This window comes from Panulirus ornatus, chromosome 34 (genome assembly GCF_036320965.1).
Source record: "Panulirus ornatus isolate Po-2019 chromosome 34, ASM3632096v1, whole genome shotgun sequence".
Classification (NCBI taxonomy): Eukaryota; Metazoa; Arthropoda; class Malacostraca; order Decapoda; family Palinuridae; genus Panulirus; species Panulirus ornatus.
In genome coordinates, this window is record NC_092257.1 from 21,187,891 (window position 1) to 21,209,696 (window position 21,806).

At 46.2% G+C, this 21,806-nt stretch overlaps 1 protein-coding gene across 1 annotated transcript in view; it reads right to left on the minus strand.

Moving 5' to 3' along the window:
- The window catches only part of ds (dachsous cadherin-related 1), a 594,485-nt gene that overhangs the window by 503,865 nt on the left and 68,814 nt on the right, over positions 1–21,806 (minus strand). The window contains 1 exon segment of the mRNA XM_071682733.1: positions 14,036–16,308. Within this exon segment, the coding sequence (XP_071538834.1) occupies positions 14,036–16,030 (1,995 nt within the window). The 5' untranslated portion in view covers positions 16,031–16,308.

Consider the following 21,806-nt stretch of genomic DNA (forward strand, 5'->3'; position numbering starts at 1 on the left):
TACCACCACAAGTGCCAACAACACTTATAATCCCAACAACACTATTTCCAACACTAACACACCCATACCAACAACACTTACAATCCCAACAACACAATTTCCAACATTAACACACCCATACCAACAACACTTACAATCCTAACAACACAATTTCCAGCATTAACACTCCCATACCAACAACACCACCTACCACCACCTACTACCACCACCTAACAGCACCAGCCACCACCACCACCACCTAACAGCACCAGCCACTACCACCACCACCTACCATCACCACCACTACCTACAACCACCTACCTACCAGCACCAGCCCACACCACCTACCTACCAGCACCAGCCACCACCACCTACCACCACCTACCCACCAGCACCAGCCACCACCACCACCACCTACTACCACCACCTAACAGCACCAGCCACCACCACCTAACACCACATACCTACCAGCACCAGCCACTACCACCACCACCACCAGCACCTACCGACCAGCACCAGGAGCACCAACATAATCGCCCAGTCCCACCTCCCGCCCGGAGCGTCTTCGCCCGGAATACCTGTGCTCCAGTCTTGCCTCCTCCACCACACCATCACCTCTCCCTCCCTCCCTCACTCCCTCCCTCCTGCTTCCTCCGTCCATCTTCCTCCTTCCCGTGCTCCATCCTCTCTCCCCCCTTTACCCACAATGCTCTTCCTGGGGTGCCCTCCTTTCCGACCTCCCTCCCGCCGAAGAGAAGACCCCCGGAATATCAGGGGGCCGGAGAAGCCCCCCCCGGTGGGCCTGCCGGGGACACCCCCGGACTCTTTCAGTCCTCACCCACCTGGAATGCGCTTCCACACACATTCCAGGTGCCAAGGTGAATATGACGACACTGAACTGGAACGTACTATACCTCCTTCACCCCCCTTCACCACTACGCAAGTTAAGACAGTGACGGGCCGCCGAGCGCGCCCCTCCCTCCTCCATCATCATCATCTTCCCCTCCTCCTCCTCCTCCTCCTTCCTTCGTTCCGTGCTTTTTCCCTCTCTCTCTCTCTCTCTCTCTCTCTCTCTCTCTCTCTCTCTCTCTCTCTCTCTCTCTCTCCCAAGCGAGAGAGAGAGAGAGAGAGAGAGAGAGAGAGAGAGAGAGAGAGAGAGAGAGAGAGAGAGAGAGAGAGAGAGAGAGAGAGAGAGCGGGAGGCGATGCTAGTGCCGGTAAACTCAATCGGGTGATTAGCACCTGGGCCACGTGTCATAAACACAGACGTATTCAAATTATGTGCTATTACGGGAAAATATGAGCGGGCAACTGTGCTACGCAGGGGCCCCGCGCGCGCGCGCTCCCCCTTCCCCCACGCTCCGCCACCGTCACACACACACACACACACACACACACACTCACCTCCCCCTCTCAACCCCCTCCACCACACACACACACACACGCTCGTGTCATTCTACCTCGCTCTGCCCTCCTCCACCCTCACCTCGTCGTCCTGCTGCTGCCTCTGTCGTCCTCACTCTACCTCGCAGGCTGGATCGCTCTACCTCTACCCCCCCACTCCCCCCTGCGGGTCATGTCTTATATAACCCCCCCACACACACCCCCACACAACCAACCCCTCCTCTCTTCTTCGGGCTGCTCTGATCAGTCCATCTCAAGTGTCATTCTACCTCGTTCGTCTCGTTCGTCCTCGCCCTGGTCTACCTCTCCACCATGGTCATTCGCCCTCGCTGATCAGCAGGTCAGGTCACTCACACGGTGACAACACTGACCTGGTCATGTCTATCTCCCTCACACGACAGCCACTCTGCCACACCCACCATGTTGTACACTCTCTCTCTCTCTCTCTCTCTCTCTCTCTCTCTATCTCTATCTATCTATCTATCTATCTATCTCTATCTATCTATCTATCTATCTCGCCCATCACTCTGTCAAACTCAAATCACACACTAATCACACACTATCTCACTCATGTCACGCTCCCCTACACACTAAAAACTCTACCTCACTCATGTCACTCTCCCCTACACACTAACCACTCTACCCACTCATGTCTCTTTCCTCTACACATTAACCACTCTACCTCACTCATGTCACTCTCCCCTACACACTAACCACTCTACCTCACTCATGTCACTCTCCCCGCCACACTAACCACTCTATCTCACTCATGTCACTCTCCCCTACACACTAACCACTCTACCTCACTCATGTCACTCTCCCCTACACACTGATCACTCTACCACCATCATGTTACTCTCCCCTACACAATGATCACTCTACCACCATCATGTCACTCTCCCCGCCACACTAACCACTCTACCACCATCATGTCTCTTTCCTCTACACACTGATCACTCTAATCAGGTCATGTCATCTCCCTAATCGCCCTCACACGCTAATGATAACCTCAAAGACACACTTAACCACACGCCCAGTTGGATTATCATATATCTGGATAAGGGGAAGACAATATTAATCCTAACACACACACACACACACACACACACACACACACACACACACACACATGCGCGCGCACCAAACAATAGGTCTAGTTTGTATTCATGGTCCATTATATCATGAACAAATTTATGCATGCGAGCTTATATATATATATATATATATATATATATATATATATATATATATATATATATATATATATATATATATATTCATTTATTTATGTATATATATGTTCCTATGAGTCCACGGGGAAATGAAACACAAGCTCCCAAGTGCACTTTCGTGAAATAATCACATCATCAGGGGAGACACAAGAAAGAAACAGAACAGCTAGTTGATATACAACAAGAGACGTAGCTGTATCTAAGGAATATTTATATATATATATATATATATATATATATATATATATATATATATATATATATATATATATATATATATATATATATATATATATATATATATATGTGTGTGTGTGTGTGTGTGTGTGTGTGTGTGTGTAGACTACATCTTACCGCTGGCACATTTAGTTTTCCAGTTCACTTTTCACACGCGACCACAGATCATTGCAACATGACCAATTAACCGGCGATGCTTCCTCATCACCACCCGAACGACCCTATCAGGCGCCTGACCAATTACGAGGCGGATGACGTATTGCTGGTACAATACAGTGCATCATTACCACAATCTCGTCTCTATCGTCCATCATCGTAAGTGTCACTTTCCCCTCTCTCCTCGTGTATAGCATTTACATACACTGACACACATTATACGGCCAATTATGTAAGACCAGATTTATGTGGGATTCGTTATATATATATATATATATATATATATATATATATATATATATATATATATATATATATATATATATATATATACCAGCCTAAGCCAGGTGTGTGTGTGTGTGTGTGTGTGTGTGTGTGTGTGTGTAAACATTCTCCTCAACCATGCACACAAAACTACAATAACAAAATGTCCTCACGCTGAGAAACACCCCCACCTCTCACTCCATCTCAGATTCCTTCACACTATGACCATCACACTTCCGTCTCCATCTATATAGACCAGGCGCATACGATCCCGTTACCTGGTATTCCTGTGTGTTCCAATCCTCTATCCCCAAGTACTGCCGTCTCTATCCACCCTATCCAACACTTTCTTCCCTCCATTCCCATCCCATAACCACCTCAGTCCTTTAAACCATCTCGATATAAATAAATACATAAATAAATAAATAAATATATATATATATATATATATATATATATATATATATATATATATATATATATATATATATATATATATATATATATCCCTGGGGATAGGGGATTAAGAATACTTCCCACGTATTCCCTGCGTGTCGTAGAAGGCGACTAAAAGGGGAGGGAGCGGGGTGCTGGAAATCCTCCCCTCTCGTTTTTTTTTTTTTAATTTTCCAAAAGAAGGAACAGAGGGGGCCAGGTAAGGATATCCCAAAAAAGGCCCAGTCCTCTGTTCTTAACGCTACCTCGCTAACGCTAGAAATGGCGAATAGTTTAAAAGAAAGAAAAAAAGAAAAAAAAAAAAAAAAAAAAAAAATATATATATATATATATATATATATATATATATATATATATATATATATATATATATATATATATATATATATATGCCATTTCCTGCGTTAGCGAGGTTGCGCTAAGAACAGAGGATTGAGCCTTTGAGGGAATATCCTCACTTGGCCCCCTTCTCTGTTCCTTCTTTTGAAAGATTGAAAAACGGGAGGAGAGGAATTGCAGCCACCCGCTCCCTCCCCTTTTAGTCGCCTTGTACGACACGCAGGGAATACCTGGGAAGTATTCCTTCTCCCCTATCCCCTGGGATAACATATATATATATATATATATATATATATATATATATATATATATATATATATATATATATATATATATATATATATACACACACACACACTCACTTATTCATTTATTATACTTTGTCGCTGTCTCCCGCGTTAGAGAGGTAGCGCAAGGAAAAAGACGAACGAGTGGACCAACCCACTCACATACACATGTATATACAAAAACGTCCACACACGCACATATACATACCTATACATTTCAACGTATACATACATATACAAACACAAACATATACATATATACAACAAAGGCCACATTCGTCCACACTCAGACTCTAGCTGCCATGTGTAATGGACCGAAACCACAGCTCCCTTTCCACATCCAGGCCCCACAAAACTTTCCATGGTTTATCCCAGATGCTTCACATACCCTGGTTCAATCCATTGACAGAACGTCGATCCCGGGATACCACATCCTTCCAATTCACTCTATTCCTTGCACGCCTTTCACCCTCCTGTATGCTCAGGCCCCGATCGCTCAGAATCTTTTTTACTCCATCCTTCCACCTCCAGTTTGGCCTCCTATTTATCTTCGTTTTCTCCACCTCTGACACATATATCCTCTTTGTCAATCTCTCCTCACTCATTCTCTCCATGTGACCAAACCATTTCAATACACCCTCTTCTGCGCTCTCAACCACACTCTTTTTATTACCACACATCTCTCTTACCCTTTCATTACTTACTCGATCAAACCACATCACACCACATATTGTCCTCAAACATCTCATTTCCAACACATCCACCCTCCTCCGCACAACCATATCTATCGCCCATAACCCTGGAGAGACATCAGAGACAACAAACATGTCGGAGAGAGCGAGACAGTACCCACCTAACCCCGACGGCCAAGACACTACGAGACAATGAATAACACAGGAATCTGACACTGAAAAAAGACCATCAAAACTGTGATCTGTAACATCTCAAAAAAAAAAAAAAAAAAAGTTAAGATGGTCTGCGACAGATGGATAATCCCACTGCAAAGAACTCCAAAGAAAAGATTTGTAGTTAAGAGCCAACACGCATGCGTATATAACTCAGAAGAACAAATCTTCTGTCAGTGATAACACCATTTGTATACACACTGAAGAGGAGGAGGTAACATTCATCATAAGACAGAAAAGAAACTATAATTTCTATCACTTATGTGATATATATATATATATATATATATATATATATATATATATATATATATATATATATATATATATATTTTCTTTTCCTTTGTCGCTGTCTCCCGCGTTTGCGAGGTAGCGCAAGGAAACAGACGAAAGAAATGGCCCAACCCACCCCCATACACAATGTACACACACACACGCAAATATACATACCTATAAATCTCAATGTACATATATATATATACACACACAGACACATACATATATACCCATGCACACAATTCACACTGTCTGCCCCTCTTCATTCCCATCGCCACCTCGCCACACATGGAATACCATCCCCCTCCCCCCTCATGTGTGCGAGGTAGCGCTAGGAAAAGACAACAAAGGCCCCATTCGTTCACACTCAGTCTCCAGCTGTCACGCAATAATGCCCGAAACCACAGCTCCCTTTCCACATCCAGGCCCCACAGACCTTTCCATGCTTTACCCTAGACGCTTCACATGCCCTGATTCAATCCACTGACAGCACGTCAACCCCGGTATACCACATCGATCCAATTCACTCTATTCCTTGCCCGCCTTTCACCCTCCTGCATGTTCAGGCCCCGATCACACAAAATCTTTTTCACTCCATCTTTCCACCTCCAATTTGGTCTCCCACTTCTCCTCGTTCCCTCCACCTCCGACACATATATCCTCTTGGTCAATCTTTCCGCACTCATATATATATATATATATATATATATATATATATATATATATATATATATATATATATATATATATATATATACATATATATATATATATATATATATATATATATATATATATATATATATATATATATATATATATATATATATTGTAAAGGATCACAATTTGCGCGTGATCAAGATATTCCTATGAGTCCACGGGGAAAATGAAACACGAAAAGTTCCCAAGTGCACTTTCGTGTTATAATCACATCATCTCTTCGATGTATATCAACTGACTGTTATATTTCTCTCTTGTGTCTCCCCTGATGGTGTGATTATTACACGAAAGTGCACTTGGGAACTTGTCGTGTTTCATTTTCCCCGTGGACTCATAGGAATATATATCTTTCTTTCTTTCATACTATTCGCCATTTCCCGCATTAGCGAGGTAGCGTTGAGAACAGAGGACTAGGCCCTTGAGGGAATATCCTCACCTGGGCCCCTTCTCTGTTCCCTCTTTTGGAAAAAAAAAAAAAAAAGTGAGAGGGGAGGATTTCCAGCCCCCCGCTCCCTCCCCTTTTAGTCGCCTTCTACGACACGCAGGGAATACGTGGGAAGTATTCTTTCTCCCCTATCCCCAGGGATATATATATATATATATATATATATATATATATATATATATATATATATATATATATATATATATATATCATATCCTGGTAATAAAAGATATATTAAACTTAAATTTGTATATTGGACAAGGTTAATAACCCACCTACAGACACATGAGGACTGTAGAGGACAAATACACGAACCACACGAAGACACTTCGAGACGGACCCTCCACGGACCATCTTCCGAGGCAGACCATATGAAGACCCATGTGTGGCCAAAGAGGAACCAACACTTTGCCCCTGACAAGCAAAGAGAGAAGGAGGTCTAACTACCCAAGGCACGTAAAAAGAAGTGGTTAAGTGAATCGTGGGCAGTCAGGAAGAAGCAATTATGAGTCGTTTGTGTACGACAAAAGAGGCAGGTGGTGTATAATATAGTTCTCAACCCGACACCATCTTCAGTGCGATCTCCTGGACCGCTGCTGCTCTGATATCTTCATCTATAATATTGTACTGGTCTACTATCTTCATATGTGATATTTGTAGCACTGGTCTGCTATCTTCATATGTGATATTTGTAGCACTGGTCTGCTATCTTCATATGTGATATTTGTAGCACTGGTCTGCTACCTTCATATGTGATATTTGTAGCACTGGTCTGCTATCTTCATATGTGATATTCGCAGCACTGGTCTGCTATCTTCATATGTGATATTTGTACCACTGGTCTGCTATCTTCATATGTGATATTTGTAGTACTGGTCTGCTATCTTCATCTGTGATATTTGTAGCACTGGTCTGCTATCTTCATCTGTGATATTTGTAGCACTGGTCTGCTATCTTCACCTGTGATATTTGTAGCACTGGTCTGCTATCTTCATCTGTGATATTTGTAGCACTGGTCTGCTATCTTCATCTGTGATATTTGTAGCACTGGTCTGATATCTTCATATGTGATATTTGTAGCACTGGTCTGCTATCTTCATCTGTAATATTTGTAGCACTGGTCTGCTATCTTTACCTGTGATATTTGTAGCACTGGTCTGCTATCTTCATCTGTGATATTTGTAGCACTGGTCTGCTATCTTCATGTGATATTTGTAGCAATGGTCTGCTATCTTCATATGTGATATTTGTAGCACTGGTCTGATATCTTCATCTGTGATATTTGTAGCACTGGTCTGCTATCTTCATCTGTGATATTTGTAGCACTGGTCTGCTATCTTCATCTGTGATTCCTGGAGTGCTGGTCTGATATCCTCAACTTAATAATTCACTCTGAGAACGAACACCCCATATATATATATATATATATATATATATATATATATATATATATATATATATATATATTTTTTTTTAAACTATTCGCCATTTCCCGCGTTAGCGAGGTAGCACTAAGAACAGAGGACTGGGCCTTTGATGGAACACCCTCACCTGGCCCAATTCTCCGTTCCTTCTTTTGGAAAATTAAAAAAAAAAAAAAAACGAGAGGGGAGGATTTCCAGCCCCCCGCTCCCTCCCCTTTTAGTCGCCTTCTACGACACGCAGGGAATACGTGGGAAGTATTCTTAATCCCCTATCCCCAGGGATAAACATATATATATATATATATATATATATATATATATATATATATATATATATATATATATATATATATATCTTTTCTTTCTTTCAAACTATTTGTCATTTCCCGCGTTAGCGAGGTAGCATTAAGAACAGAGGACTGGGCCTTTGAGGGAATATCCTCACCTAGCCCCCTTCTCTGTTCCTTCTTTTGGTAAATTAAAAAAAAAAAAAAAGAGAGGGGAGGATTTCCAGCCCCACGCTCCCTCCCCTTTTAGTCGCCTTCTAAGACACGCAGGGAATACGTGGGAAGTATTCATTCTCCCCTATCCCCAGGGATAATATATATATATATATATATATATATATATATATATATATATATATATATATATATATTTGGGTGTCCCCAAAATACGTATTCACTTTTTGACACCCTACAACTCATTCATTTTTTTTTCTTCTTTCAGATCCGACTGTTCAGTGAGTTATAGTGTGTCAAAAAGTGAGTACATTTTTTGGGGACACCCAAATATATATATATATATATATATATATATATATATATATATATATATATATATATATATATATATATATATAGACCCGTTGATCAAAGTATAAATCAACTTATATATCATTTACATCTATTATACTTTCTTGCTGTCTCCCGCGTTAGCAAGGTAGCGCAAAGGTAACAGACGAAAGAATGGCCCAACCCACCCGCACACACACATGTATATACATACACAGACATATACGTATACACACATGTACATAATTCATACTTGCTGCCTTCATTCATTCCCGTCGCCACCCCGCCACCCATGAAATGACAACCCACTCCCCCCAAGCATAAATAAATAAATGAATATATATATAGACATATATATATATATATATATATATATATATATATATATATATATATATATATATATATATGGGCTGGAAATCCTCCCCTCTCGTTTTTTTTTTTTTTTTTTTTTTTTTTTTTTTTTTTAATTTTCCAAAAGAAGGAACAGAGAAGGGGGCCAGGTGAGGATATTCCCTCAAAGGCCCAGTCCTCTGTTCTTAATGCTACCTCGCTATCGCGGGAAATGGCGAATAGTATGAAAAAAAAAAAAAAAATATATATATATATATATATATATATATATATATATATATATATATATATATATATATATATATATATATATATAGGTAAGTTGCTAGAAGCAGTGAAAAGTTTTTATCGAGGATGTAAGGCATGTGTACGAGTAGGAAGAGAGGAAAATGATTGGTTCCCAGTGAATGTCGGTTTGCGGCAGGGGTGCGTGGTGTCTCCATGGTTCTCTAATCTGTTTATGGATGGGGTTGTTAGGGAGATGAATGCAAGACTTTTGAAGAGAGGGGCAAGTATGCAGTCTGTTGTGGATGAGAGGGCTTGGGAAGTGAGTCAGTTGCTGTTCGCTGATGATACAGCGCTGGTGGATGATTGATGTGAGAAACTGCAGAAGTTGGTGACTGAACTTGGTAAAGTATGTGAAAGAAGAAAGCTGAGAGTAAATGTGAATAAGAGCAAGGTTATTAGGTACAGTAGGGTTGAAGGACAAGTCAATTGGGAGGTAAGTTTGAATGGAGAAAAACTGGAGGAAGTGAAGTGTTTTAGATATCTGGGAGTGGATTTGGCAGAGGATGGAACCATGGAAGCGGAAGTGAGTCACGGGGTGTGGAGTGGGCGAAGTTTCTGAGAGCGTTAAAGAATGTGTGGAAGGCGAGAACGTTATCTCGGAGAGCAAAAATGGGTATGTTTGAAGGAATAGTGGTTCCAACGATGTATATGGTTGCAAGGCATGGGCTATAGATAGGGTTTTGCGGAGGAGGTTGGATGTGTGGGAAATGAAATGTTTGAAGACAATATCTGGTGTGAGGTGGTTTGATCGAGTATGTAATGAAAGGGTTAGAGAGATGTGTGGTAGTAAAATGAGTGTGGTTGAGAGAGCAGAAGAGGATGTACTGAAATGATTTGGTCACAAGGAGAGAATGAATGAGGAAAAATTGACAAAGAAGATATATGTATCAGAAGTGGAGGGAACGAGAAGTGGGAGACCAAATTGGAGGTGGAAGGATGAAGTGAAAAAGATTTTGAGCGATCGAGGCCTGAACATACAGGAGGGTGAAAGGCGTGCAAGAAATAGAGTGAATTGGAACGATGTGGTATACCGGGTTCGACATGCTGTCAATGGATTGAACCAGGGCATGTGAAGCTTATGGTGGTAAACTATGGAAAGTTTTTTGGGGCCTGGATGTGGAAAGGAGCCGTGGTTTCGGTGCATTATACATGACAGCTAGAGACTGAGTGTGAACGAATCTGGCCTTTGTTGTCTCTTCCTAGCGTTACCTCGAGCGCGCGCATGGGGGGAGGGGGGTGCCATTTCATAAGTGGCAGAGTGGCGACGAGAATGGATGAAGGCAGCATGTATGAACATGTACATAGGTCTGTGTATGTATATGCATGTATACGTTGAAATTTATAGGTATGTATATGTGCGTGTGTGGGCGTTTATGTATAGACATGTGTATGTGGGTGGGTTGGGCCGTTCTTTCGTTTGTTTCCTTACGCTACCTCGCTAACGCGGGAGACAGCGAATAAGTATAATAAAAAAATAATACATTATATATATATATATATATATATATATATATATATATATATATATATATATATATATATATAGCAACGTGTATCATGCACAGAAAAAAGGAGAACAACTCTCAGTAATGCATTATCAGAAGCCTCCCTACAATTGTACTGTATCCCTTTTGAGCACACGTTAGTCCCCCCCACCTCCCTCGAGTGTGGTAAATGATGGGACAGTTCCATCCTGAAGGGTATATGATTCTGACACCTGTGTCTTGAACATATGTGATGGCACAGAGCTCTCTCTCTCTCTCTCTCTCTCTCTCTCTCTCTCTCTCTCTCTCTCTCTCTCTCTCTCTCTCTCATCGTAGGATTTTTGTTACGTCTCTCTCGCCTCTTTTTTTGTTTTGTTTGCTTTATCTCTCTCTCCGTCGGAGGATGCCTATTGTTTGTTTGTATTTTGTATTTGTTTGTCTGCTGACTCTTTTGTTATCTCTCCTTCCCATATCCCTCTGTTGTAGGGGCAGCGCCTTCTGTGCTGCTTCTTATCTTTTGTTTCCCCCACTGCACCAGGGGGCGCCCCTCTGATCTGACCCACTTAGCTTCGTGTCACAATACGGTCGGCCGAGTGTCAAGGGCGAGGCGAAAAATAAGTCCGTAGTGGAAGATGAGAGTCTGTATGATGGCGTCCATCTCCCATAGCGAACATGATGGTGTACAGTACGGAAGACACACACACACACACACACACTACTTGCGCTCACCAATGCTGGCGTCCCTCCTGTATAAATGAGGTGTGGAAGGTGTTTAATCAAGCAGGCAGGGCTTGCAGTGTGACGTTCACGATAGACAGAACTTCAAAGCATAGATCGAAAGCACTTGAGAGAGTCGTGATGAATAGCATACAGAAAGGGGGAGGCCATGAGACGCGCTAGGTGCATGAAAGCCACGACAGACTCAGCCACAGGGCAGACACACAAGTGCCATGGGGAGGAGGAGGCTGGTCGGTTGGTCGTGATAAGCGCTCCTATGAGTGTATGCTAAACACTTCTTGATTGGATTTGCAAAGTGTCATTAGGGGGGGACTGTGACAGGTGCTTCTGAAATCCTACAGAAGCTAAGAAAAAAAAAAAAAGAATATCATGAGAAAATAGCATGAGCGGTCATGCGACTCCTAGTAAACAATTCTGACCCCAAGGTAATAAGGCTATCATCACACTCACACTATTAATGGGAAGAGGTGCTCAACTGCCATGTTTGTGACCAAAAGTAACTAACACCTGATGATGGGGAAACCGAGGAAAAAGGAGCTATGGTAAATCCTCCTGGAAGGGTCATGCTCTACGCTGCATGACGGCTAAGCCAGAGGTGACACGGGGGGCGTCGTCAGCGGCGCCGCCGCCGCTACGGCACAGTGTCTCCTGAGTTGGCACAGGCATCTCCTGCGAGGCGCTGGCGGGGCGCGTCCGGACACGCTGGGGGGAAAATGTGATGATAACCCCCTGAGAGAAGAAGTCGTCACGTGTCACTGATAAATTGGCAGTAACGTTTTCGTTACAGGGTGGAGGGAGGGAGGGCGGCGGGCGTCGTCGGGCAGCAGCAGCAGCAGCGCTCTCTCTCTCTCTCTCTCTCTCTCTCTCTCTCTCTCTCTCTCTCTCTCTCTCTCTCTCTCTCTGGCGGGCGGGCGGGGTGCGACGGGTGGCGCCCGGGGGAGGGTTGGTGGTGAGGGAGGGGGAGAGGGGGGGCAGCAGGAGGAATCTCGAGTCGGAAGGGTAGGACGTGAGGTCGGCGGGGAGAGAGAGAGAGAGAGAGAGAGAGAGAGAGAGAGAGAGAGAGAGAGAGAGATCAGAACTCCGTAAATGACCGGCGGTGGGAAGAACGAGGAAGGACGAGGGAGTGTTATGGGTATTGGTTGGTTTGGGACATGGGTGGTGTTAGAGTCCCTCCCTCAGGGGAGCCGGGCAGGAGCTGGGTGTGGGGGTCGGCGGCGGCGGGAGGAGGAGGCGGAGGACCGGGTGCCGTGCGTCCCTCATGTCGGTAGTTTGTAAACACTCAATATTACAGCGTGCTCGTGACGGCGGGTCCCCCCCGCGCGCCCCAACAAAGACGGGTCTGGTGCTGCCGGTGGTGGTGGCGGGGCGAGGTGGCCTCCTCTCTCTCTCCTCTCCTCCCGCTCTCCTGCCCTCCATCATGACGCACATATTTACGACCGCCGCCGCCCATTACCCCCCCTCCTCTCCCTCCCTCCCGCGCCATACCCGAAGCACCTGCCTTATGCCGGCGTGATTTAAGAGCGAAATCTGTAAGGTATTGGACGATCCATTGTGGAAAGGGGAGGTAGGCAGCGCCGAGCGGGATGTCGGCCGCCCCCCTGGCGATGTGACACGACGCCTCCACCAATCACCGACCGACCTGCCACAAGCCCCGCCTCCCGCAACGCACCCTGGATACCTTTGACTCCGCCGATGTCATCAATAATACCAACGGAAAGAATGACTTCACTAAACAGCCATATGAAACTATGGTCACCCTAGGGTACGAACATCTGGCCTTTAACCATTCCACCGTAATCTCCCGGCAAAGTAATGATGACCCGAGAGATTACATTTGTAATTTGCTCAGAGGGAAGCGTGACCGATTACTCCGGGGGCCTCCACTGTCGGACTCCGGGGGACGACCTACCACGGCTCCTCTGGCTACTTAATTTACCGGGATCTTCCAAAAGCCCCTTGCCGGGTACCGGCCATGGCTATGGGGGCGCCCCTGGCTGGCACTCTGGGTGTGTGTGTGTGTGTGTGTGTGTGTGTGTGTGTGTGTGAGGGGGGTGAGGAAGGAGCAATGCCTCCCACACGGGATGGCTGAACCCCCCCACCCCACTGCTCCTCCAATACCGGCCCCAGACACGGCTGTCCGAGAGAGAGCCACTACCGCCGCCGTCCGTCCGCCACACTTTAGCACCTCACGGCCGTACGGACGGTCGGGGTCACCCCGTCCACGTCTCGTTGTATCATACAATGGAAGTCTTACCTTTAATATGCAGTTGGCCACGGCCTCCGACTCCTGGACGGAGACGTTGTAGAAGCTCTGGTCGAAGATGGGTTCGTTGTCGTTCACGTCGCGGATGGTGACCTTAACGGTGGCGGACGACGAGAGTGCCGGCGACCCAGCGTCCGTGGCTATGACGGTTATCTGAGGCACCGGCTCCGTCTCGCAGTCCACGTGCGTCCGCGTCGTGATCAGCCCCGTCCGAGAGTCGATCTGGAACCAGTCCGAGTGAGTCTCTGGTGTGTCTCGAATCGAGTACGTGATCACGGAATTGTTCCCTTCGTCTCGATCCAGCGCCGACAGCTGGAACACAGAGGTGCCCGGGTCTGCCACCTCCAGCACATTGGCGTAGTACACAGTCTGGTCGAACTCGGGGGCATTATCGTTCATGTCCGTCACTTGCAAGTCGAACTTGCGCGAAGCGTGGAGCGGCGGGTTGCCCATGTCCGTGGCGAACACCACCAGCGTGTAGTTGGGCTTCAGCTCCCGGTCCAGCGGCCGCGACACCACCATCAGGTAGATGATGCTGTCTTGGGTAGTCAGGTCGAAGTGGCCCTCCCCACCCTCCAGGGTCACGCTCACGTTGGCATATTCCTCTTTCGAGTCAGGGTCGTTCACGGAGATGCGCGCCACGAACTCGCCGGGCTGCGCGTCCTCGGATATCTTGGGCGTCGCGTCGTCCGACAGGAAGATGAGGTTGATGGTGGGCTGGTTGTCGTTAACATCGATGACGCGGATGGACACGAAGGCGGTGGTCTCCTGGGGCTGGTCGCCGTTGTCGCGGGCCACCACCACCAGCTCGTGGACCTCCTTCGTCTCGAAGTCCAGAGGCCGGTTGACGGAGATGACCCCTGACTTAGGGTCGATCTGGAACATGTTTTCACGGTCGCTCTGGCGACGGTTGATGGAGTAGGTGATCCGGCCGTTGTCACCGGCGTCCGTGTCGGTAGCCAAGACCTGAAGAACCGACGTGCCGATCGTGGCGTTCTCCGGCACCGTGGCGAAGTAGCGACTCTGGTTGAAGATGGGTTGGTTGTCGTTGACGTCCTGAATGGTGATGTTGACTGTCATGGATCCCTTCAGGGGAGGCGAGCCACCGTCCCACGCCTCAATCAACAGCGAATAGAACGCCGTGGTCTCACGGTCCAGGAAACCGTTGATCTGCAGGTCGAGGTAGAGGACGCTGTCTCTCTCGCGGTGCGAGGAGAGGCGGAAAGCATTGTTGACATTACCGGACACAATACGATAACGCTGAGTGTTGAAGATGCCGAGGTCTTTGTCGCGGGCCGGCGCCAGCGTGCGCTTGACGTCCCGCGGGGTGTTCTCTGGGAATTCGATGTTCATGACGGCTGAAGGGAAGGCTGGGGCGTTGTCGTTCTCGTCCTTCACCTTGATGAGAACTCGGATATTCTCGCCCGAGTGTGGGATGGCTACCAGGGAGTAAGAGGACCTCAGTTCGCGGTCCAGCACGACCTTGGTCTTGATCTCGCCAGTGTCCTCCTCGATCCTGAGGTCTGAGTCTACGGCACTGCCCGGCACCGGCACTATCAGGTATGGCGGCGGCGGCGGCTCCGGCTGCCCGGGGTTACTGTCGCCGATGTAACCGATGTTGGTCCCTATGGCCACGCCCTCCGATACTTCGAACTCCCGCACGTACTCGCAAGTGGCGGGGCACAGGACGAGAGCCAGCAGGAGCGCTAGCATGGTCGGCCACGTCTGAGTCCTGCCCGGGGCCCTCACTGTTCTAGCACCAACTGTGGCGGTGCCACACTGGCCACTGGCACTGCCCACTGCACTTGCCACTCTCGCCCCTGCTCTTCTGGCGGTGAGGAGCAGTTGGGGCGGCGCTGCCACGTCCCGTCGGTGTCCCCGGCAGCAGCAGCAGCAGCAACAGGGGCAGGGCGGCACGGGGGCAGCGGGACTGGAGGGGTCGCCTGCGTCCCCCTCCTCCCCGAGGCGGCATTGCTCACACATCATGTCGGTGCATCACTGCTCCTTGCACGCACCACCACACTCGCGCACCACACTGTCACCACCAACACTGCCACCACCACACTGCCACCACCACAATGGCCACCACCACACTTTAGCACGACACTGTGGGCAGCCCTGGAGGCCCTTGCCCGGCCCCCACGGCACTGAGAACCGCTCACTGTGACACCACTGGCAAGGGTCTGCTGCTGCTGGCGTGGTCTCCAGGGCGGCACTAGAACGCCCCGCCCTCCATCTCTAACACGCCCACGCCGCCCGCACTCCTGCAAGAAAGGAGAAAAAACATATCAAACTCCAAGTAGGAAAATGCTGAGGGCGTCAGGAGCATCGCGTCGCGTCGCGTCGCCCGAGAGACAAGGCTTCAAGACACACAAGCCCACACCTCCCGGACTGTCGCGCCCTGCTGGCCATAATGAGAGGTGGACGAGGGGAATAATGATAATAAAGTCAGGTAAACAGAGGAGATCAGATCAGAGAGAGGACCTCAGTGTTCCTGCTGCAGGAGGAGGAGGAGGAGGAGGAGGAGGCCGACGACGACAGGTAAACAGGTAAACAGATGAGATAAATCATGGGTCTATATACCTCAGTAGTCCAGGAGATCAGAGAGAGGAGCTCGGGGTTCCTGCTGAAGAAGGAGGGGAGGAGGAGGAAGAGGAGGAGGGGAGCCGACGACGACAGCGGCAGGGGGACGACCTCCTCCTCCTCCCTCCCTCCCTCCTCACCATCATACCAGGGTCCTCCTGCCGTGGTAATTACCCTCAAAGACTATGTCTCGTACCAACACGCTCACTACTACTGCCACTACTGTTGGTGCTGTCCTCCTCGACGCCATCCATTCCCACAACTAAACCCTCCTCCAATCTATCAAGTCCTCCAGCGGGGGATCTGTGATTTATGATGTGCCTGACACAGTCCTTCATGCGAGAGATCTGTAAGATATTCTACACACACACACACACACACACACACACACACACACACACACACCTTCGGGCTGAGGGTGCGTGATTCAGTCATTCACTGAAAGCTCATATTTTCAGCCAAACAACTTCACACACACACACCATTTTTATCATATATATATATATATATATATATATATATATATATATATATATATATATATATATATATATATATATACCAAAACATTCTCATAAAGGGTGTCAATAAAATTCCTGTTAGGAATGCTTATAAAAGCCTGTCTGTCACGGGCAAGTGATTTCATAGGCGTGTTTAGATAAGAGATAATACTCACTTCAAAAGCCTTCCTGACAAATATAAGTAACAGGATAGACTTGGCGTGAGCAGCTTCACAACCCCTTCCAGCCCAGCGTACACCCTACAGACTCGGGGGCTGGGGTCTGGAGAGGCCTAGAGCAAGTGAGGCTCTCTAAATTACAGAGTAAACCACACGGTAGCGACGGAAATGGATGAAGGCGAGCAAGGATGAATATGTACATGTGCATATATGTATATGTTTGTGTAAGTGTATGTATGTATATATACATGTATGGGTGTCTGTGTGTGTTTATATATATATATATATATATTCCCTGGGGATAGGGGAGAAAGAATACTTCCCACGTATTCCCTGCGTGTCGTAGAAGGCGACTAAAAGGGAAGGGAGCGGGGGGCTGGAAATCCTCCCCTCTCGTTTTTTTTTTTTAATTTTTCCAAAGAAGGAACAGAGAAGGGGGCCAGGTGAGGATATTCCCTCAAAGGCCCAGTCCTCTGTTCTTAACGCTACCTCGCTATCGCGGGAAATGGCGAATAGTATGAAAAAAAAAATATATATATATATATAGATAGATAGATAGATAGATAGATAGTTGGTACTGAGGGTTGTTAGGTGAACTGGAGGTTGTTAGGTGGTACTAGAGGTTGTTAGGGGGTAGTGGTAGTTGTCAGATGGTAGTGGTGGTAGTCAGGTGGCACTGGAAGGTTGTCAGGTGGTCACCGTAGGTGGTTCCCAGGTGGCAAGGCAGAATACCAGGTGGTACCTGGTAGTAGTATCCGAGACTGACTACCAAGCAGCAACAGGTCCAGGTACAAGTGGTTCATTCAGGACCTGGCGGCTGGCTGGCAGGACCTGGAAGGTAGCAGGTTGGGTACCTGGGCATCGGACCAGAGACCCTGGGATCAACTCAGCCCAACACGGGACATCACGTGGGATAAAGTCCCTAAAATGGTTACTCATTGGGAGGCAGACCCGCGGATCAAAATGCAATATGTATGCAAAATACCACAGGGCCTACGAGGCGCCTTGCACACCAAGGTAATAACCTCTCGCACTCAGGAACACAGGGAGTATACCCGGGGTATACCCAGAGTGTATTAAGAGGATACTCGGGGTATATCGAGAGTATACCCATAGTGTATTGAGAGTATACAGAGATTGCATTGAGAGTATACCTGAAGTGTATCGAGAGTATATCTAGAGTGTATCGAGAGTATATCTAGAGTGTATTGAGAGTATACTTAGAGTGTATTCAGAATATACCTAGAGTGTATCGAGAGTATATCCAGAGTGTATTGAGAGTATACCTAGAGTGTATTGAGAGTATACCTAGAGTGTATTGAGAGTATAACTAGTGTGAATCGAGAGTATACCTAGTGTATTGAGAGTTTACTTAGAGTGTATTGAGAGTATACCTAGTGTGTATAGAGTATACGCAGAGTGTATTGAGAGTATACCCAGAGTGTATTGAGAGTATACCCAGAGTGTATTGAGGGTATACCCAGAGTGTATAGAGAGTATACTCAGAGTGTATCGAGAGTATAACTACAGTTTATCTAGAGTAGTCTTGGACGTGAAGTATACCTGGCGTATACCTAGAGCGCGGGAGGTATACCTGGAGCATACCTAGAGTAGATTTGGAGGTGAAGTATACCCTGAGTATACCTAAAACGCGGGAGACAAAGCAAAATGAAATGAAATATATATATATATATATATATATATATATATATATATATATATATATATATATATATATATATAAATATTGTTTTATTCATTTATCATTTTGCTTTGACGCTGTCTCCCGCGTTAGCGAGATAACGCAAGGAAACAGACGAAAGAATGGCCCAACCCACCCACATACACATGTATATACATACACGTCCACACACACACGTATACATACCTATACATCTCAACGTATACTTATACATACACACACAGACATATACATATATACACATGTACATAATTCATACTGTCTGCCTTCATTCATTCCCATCGCCACCCCGCCACACAAGAAATAACAACCCCTCCCCCCTCATGTGCGCGAGGTATCGCTAGGAAAAGACAACAAAGGCCACATTCGATCACACTCAGTCTCTAGCTGTCATGTAATAATGCACCGAAATCACAGCTCCCCTGTCCACATCCAGGCCCCCACAGAACTTTCCATGATTTACCCCAGACGCTTCACATGCCCTGGTTCAATCCACTGACAGCACGTCGACCCCGGTATACTACATCGTTCCAATTCACTCTATTCCTTACTCGCCTTTCACCCTCCTGCATGTTCAGGCCCCGATCACTCAAAATCTTTTTCACTCCATCTTTCCACCTCCAATTTGGTCTCCCACTTCTCCTCGTTCCCTCCACCTCCGACACATATATCCTCTTGGTCAATCTTTCCTCACTCATTCTCTCCATGTGACCAAACCATTTCAAAACAACCATTCCTGCTCTCTCAACCACACTCTTTTTATTACCACACATCTCTCTTAACCTATTATTACTTACTCGATCAAACCACCTCACACCACATATTGTCCTCAAACATCTCATTTCCAGCACATCCACCCTCCAGCTCACAACTCAATCTATGGCCCACGCATCGCAACCATATAACATTGTTGGAACCACTATTCCTTCAAACATACCCATTTTTGCTTTCCGAGATAATGTTCTCCACTTCCACACATTCTTCAACGCTCCCAGAGCTTTCGCCCCCTCCCCCACCCTATGATTCACTTCCGCTTCCATGGTTCCATCCGCTGCCAGATCCACTCCCAGATATCTAAAACACTTCACTTCCTCTAGTTTATCTCCAATCAATTCACTTGTCCCTCAACCCTACTGTACCTAATAACCTTGCTCTTATTCACATTTACTCTCAGCTTTTTTCTTTCACACACTTTACCAAACTCAGTCACCAGCTTCTGCAGTTTCTCACCCGAATCAGCCACCAGCGCTGTATCATCAGCGAACAACAACTGACTCACTTCCCAACTCTCTCATCCACAACAAACTGCATACTTGCCCCTCTTTCCAAAAGCCTTGCATTCACCCCCCTAACAACCCCTTCCATGAACAAATCAAAAACCATGGAGACATCACACACCCCTGCCGCAAACCTACATTCACTGAGAACCAATCACTTTCCTCTCTTCCTATACGTACACATGCCTTACATCCTCGATGAAAACTTTTCACTACTTCTAACAACTTGCCTCCCACACCATATATTCTTAATACCTTCCACAGGGCATCTCTATCAATTCTATCATATGCCTTCTCCAGATCCATAAATGCAACATACAAATCCATTTGCTTTTCTAAGCATTTCTCACATACATTCTTCAAAGCAAACACCTGATCCACACATCCTTTACCACTTCTGAAACCACACTGCTCTTCCCCAATCTGATGCTCTGTACATGCCTTCACCCTCTCAATCAATACCCTCCCATATAATTCCCAGGAATACTCAACAAACTTATACCTCTGTAATTTGAGCACTCACTTTTATCCCCTTTGCCTTTGTACAATGGCACTATGCAAGCATTCCGCCAATCTTCAGGCACCTCACCATGAGTCATACATACATCAAATAACCTTACCAACCAGTCAACAATACAATCACCCCCCCCCCCCTTTTTTTTTATAAATCCCACTACAATACCATTCAAACCCGCAGCCTTACTGACTTTCATCTTCCGCAAAGCTTTTACTACCTCTTCTCTGTTTACCAAATCATTCTTCCTAACCCTCTCACTTTGCACACCACCTCGACCAAAACACCCTATATCTGCCACTCTATCATCAAACACATTCAACAAACCTTCAAATACTCGCTCCATCTCCTTCTCACATCACCACTACTTGTTATCACCTCCCCATTTGCCCCCTTCACTGAAGTTCCCATTTGTTCCCTTGTCTTACGCACTTTATTTACCTCCTTCCAAAACATCTTTTTATTCTCCCTGAAATTTAATGATACTCTCTCACCCCAACTCTCATTTGCCCTCTTTTTCACCTCGTGCACCCTTCTCTTGACCTCCTGCCACTTTCTTCTATACATATCCCATTCATTTGCATTATCTCCAAGCAAAAATCGTCCAAATGCCTCTCTCTTCTCTTTCACTAATAATCTTACTTCCTCATCCCACCATTCACTACCCTTTCTAATCTGCCCACCTCCCACGCTTCTCATGCCATAAGCTTTTTTTGCGCAAGCCATCACTGCTTCCCTAAATACATCCCATTCCTCCCCACTCCCCTTACGTCCTTTGTTCTCACTTTTTTCCATTCAGTACTCCTGGTGCTTCCTCACACAAGTCTCCTTCCCAAGCTCACTTACTCTCACCACTCTCTTCACTCCAACATTCTCTCTTCTATTCTCAAAACCTCTACAAATCTTCACCTTCCCCTCCACTAGATAATGATCAGACATCCCTCCAGTTTCACCTCTCAGCACATTAACATCCAAAAGTTTCTCTTTCGCGCGCCTATCAATCAACA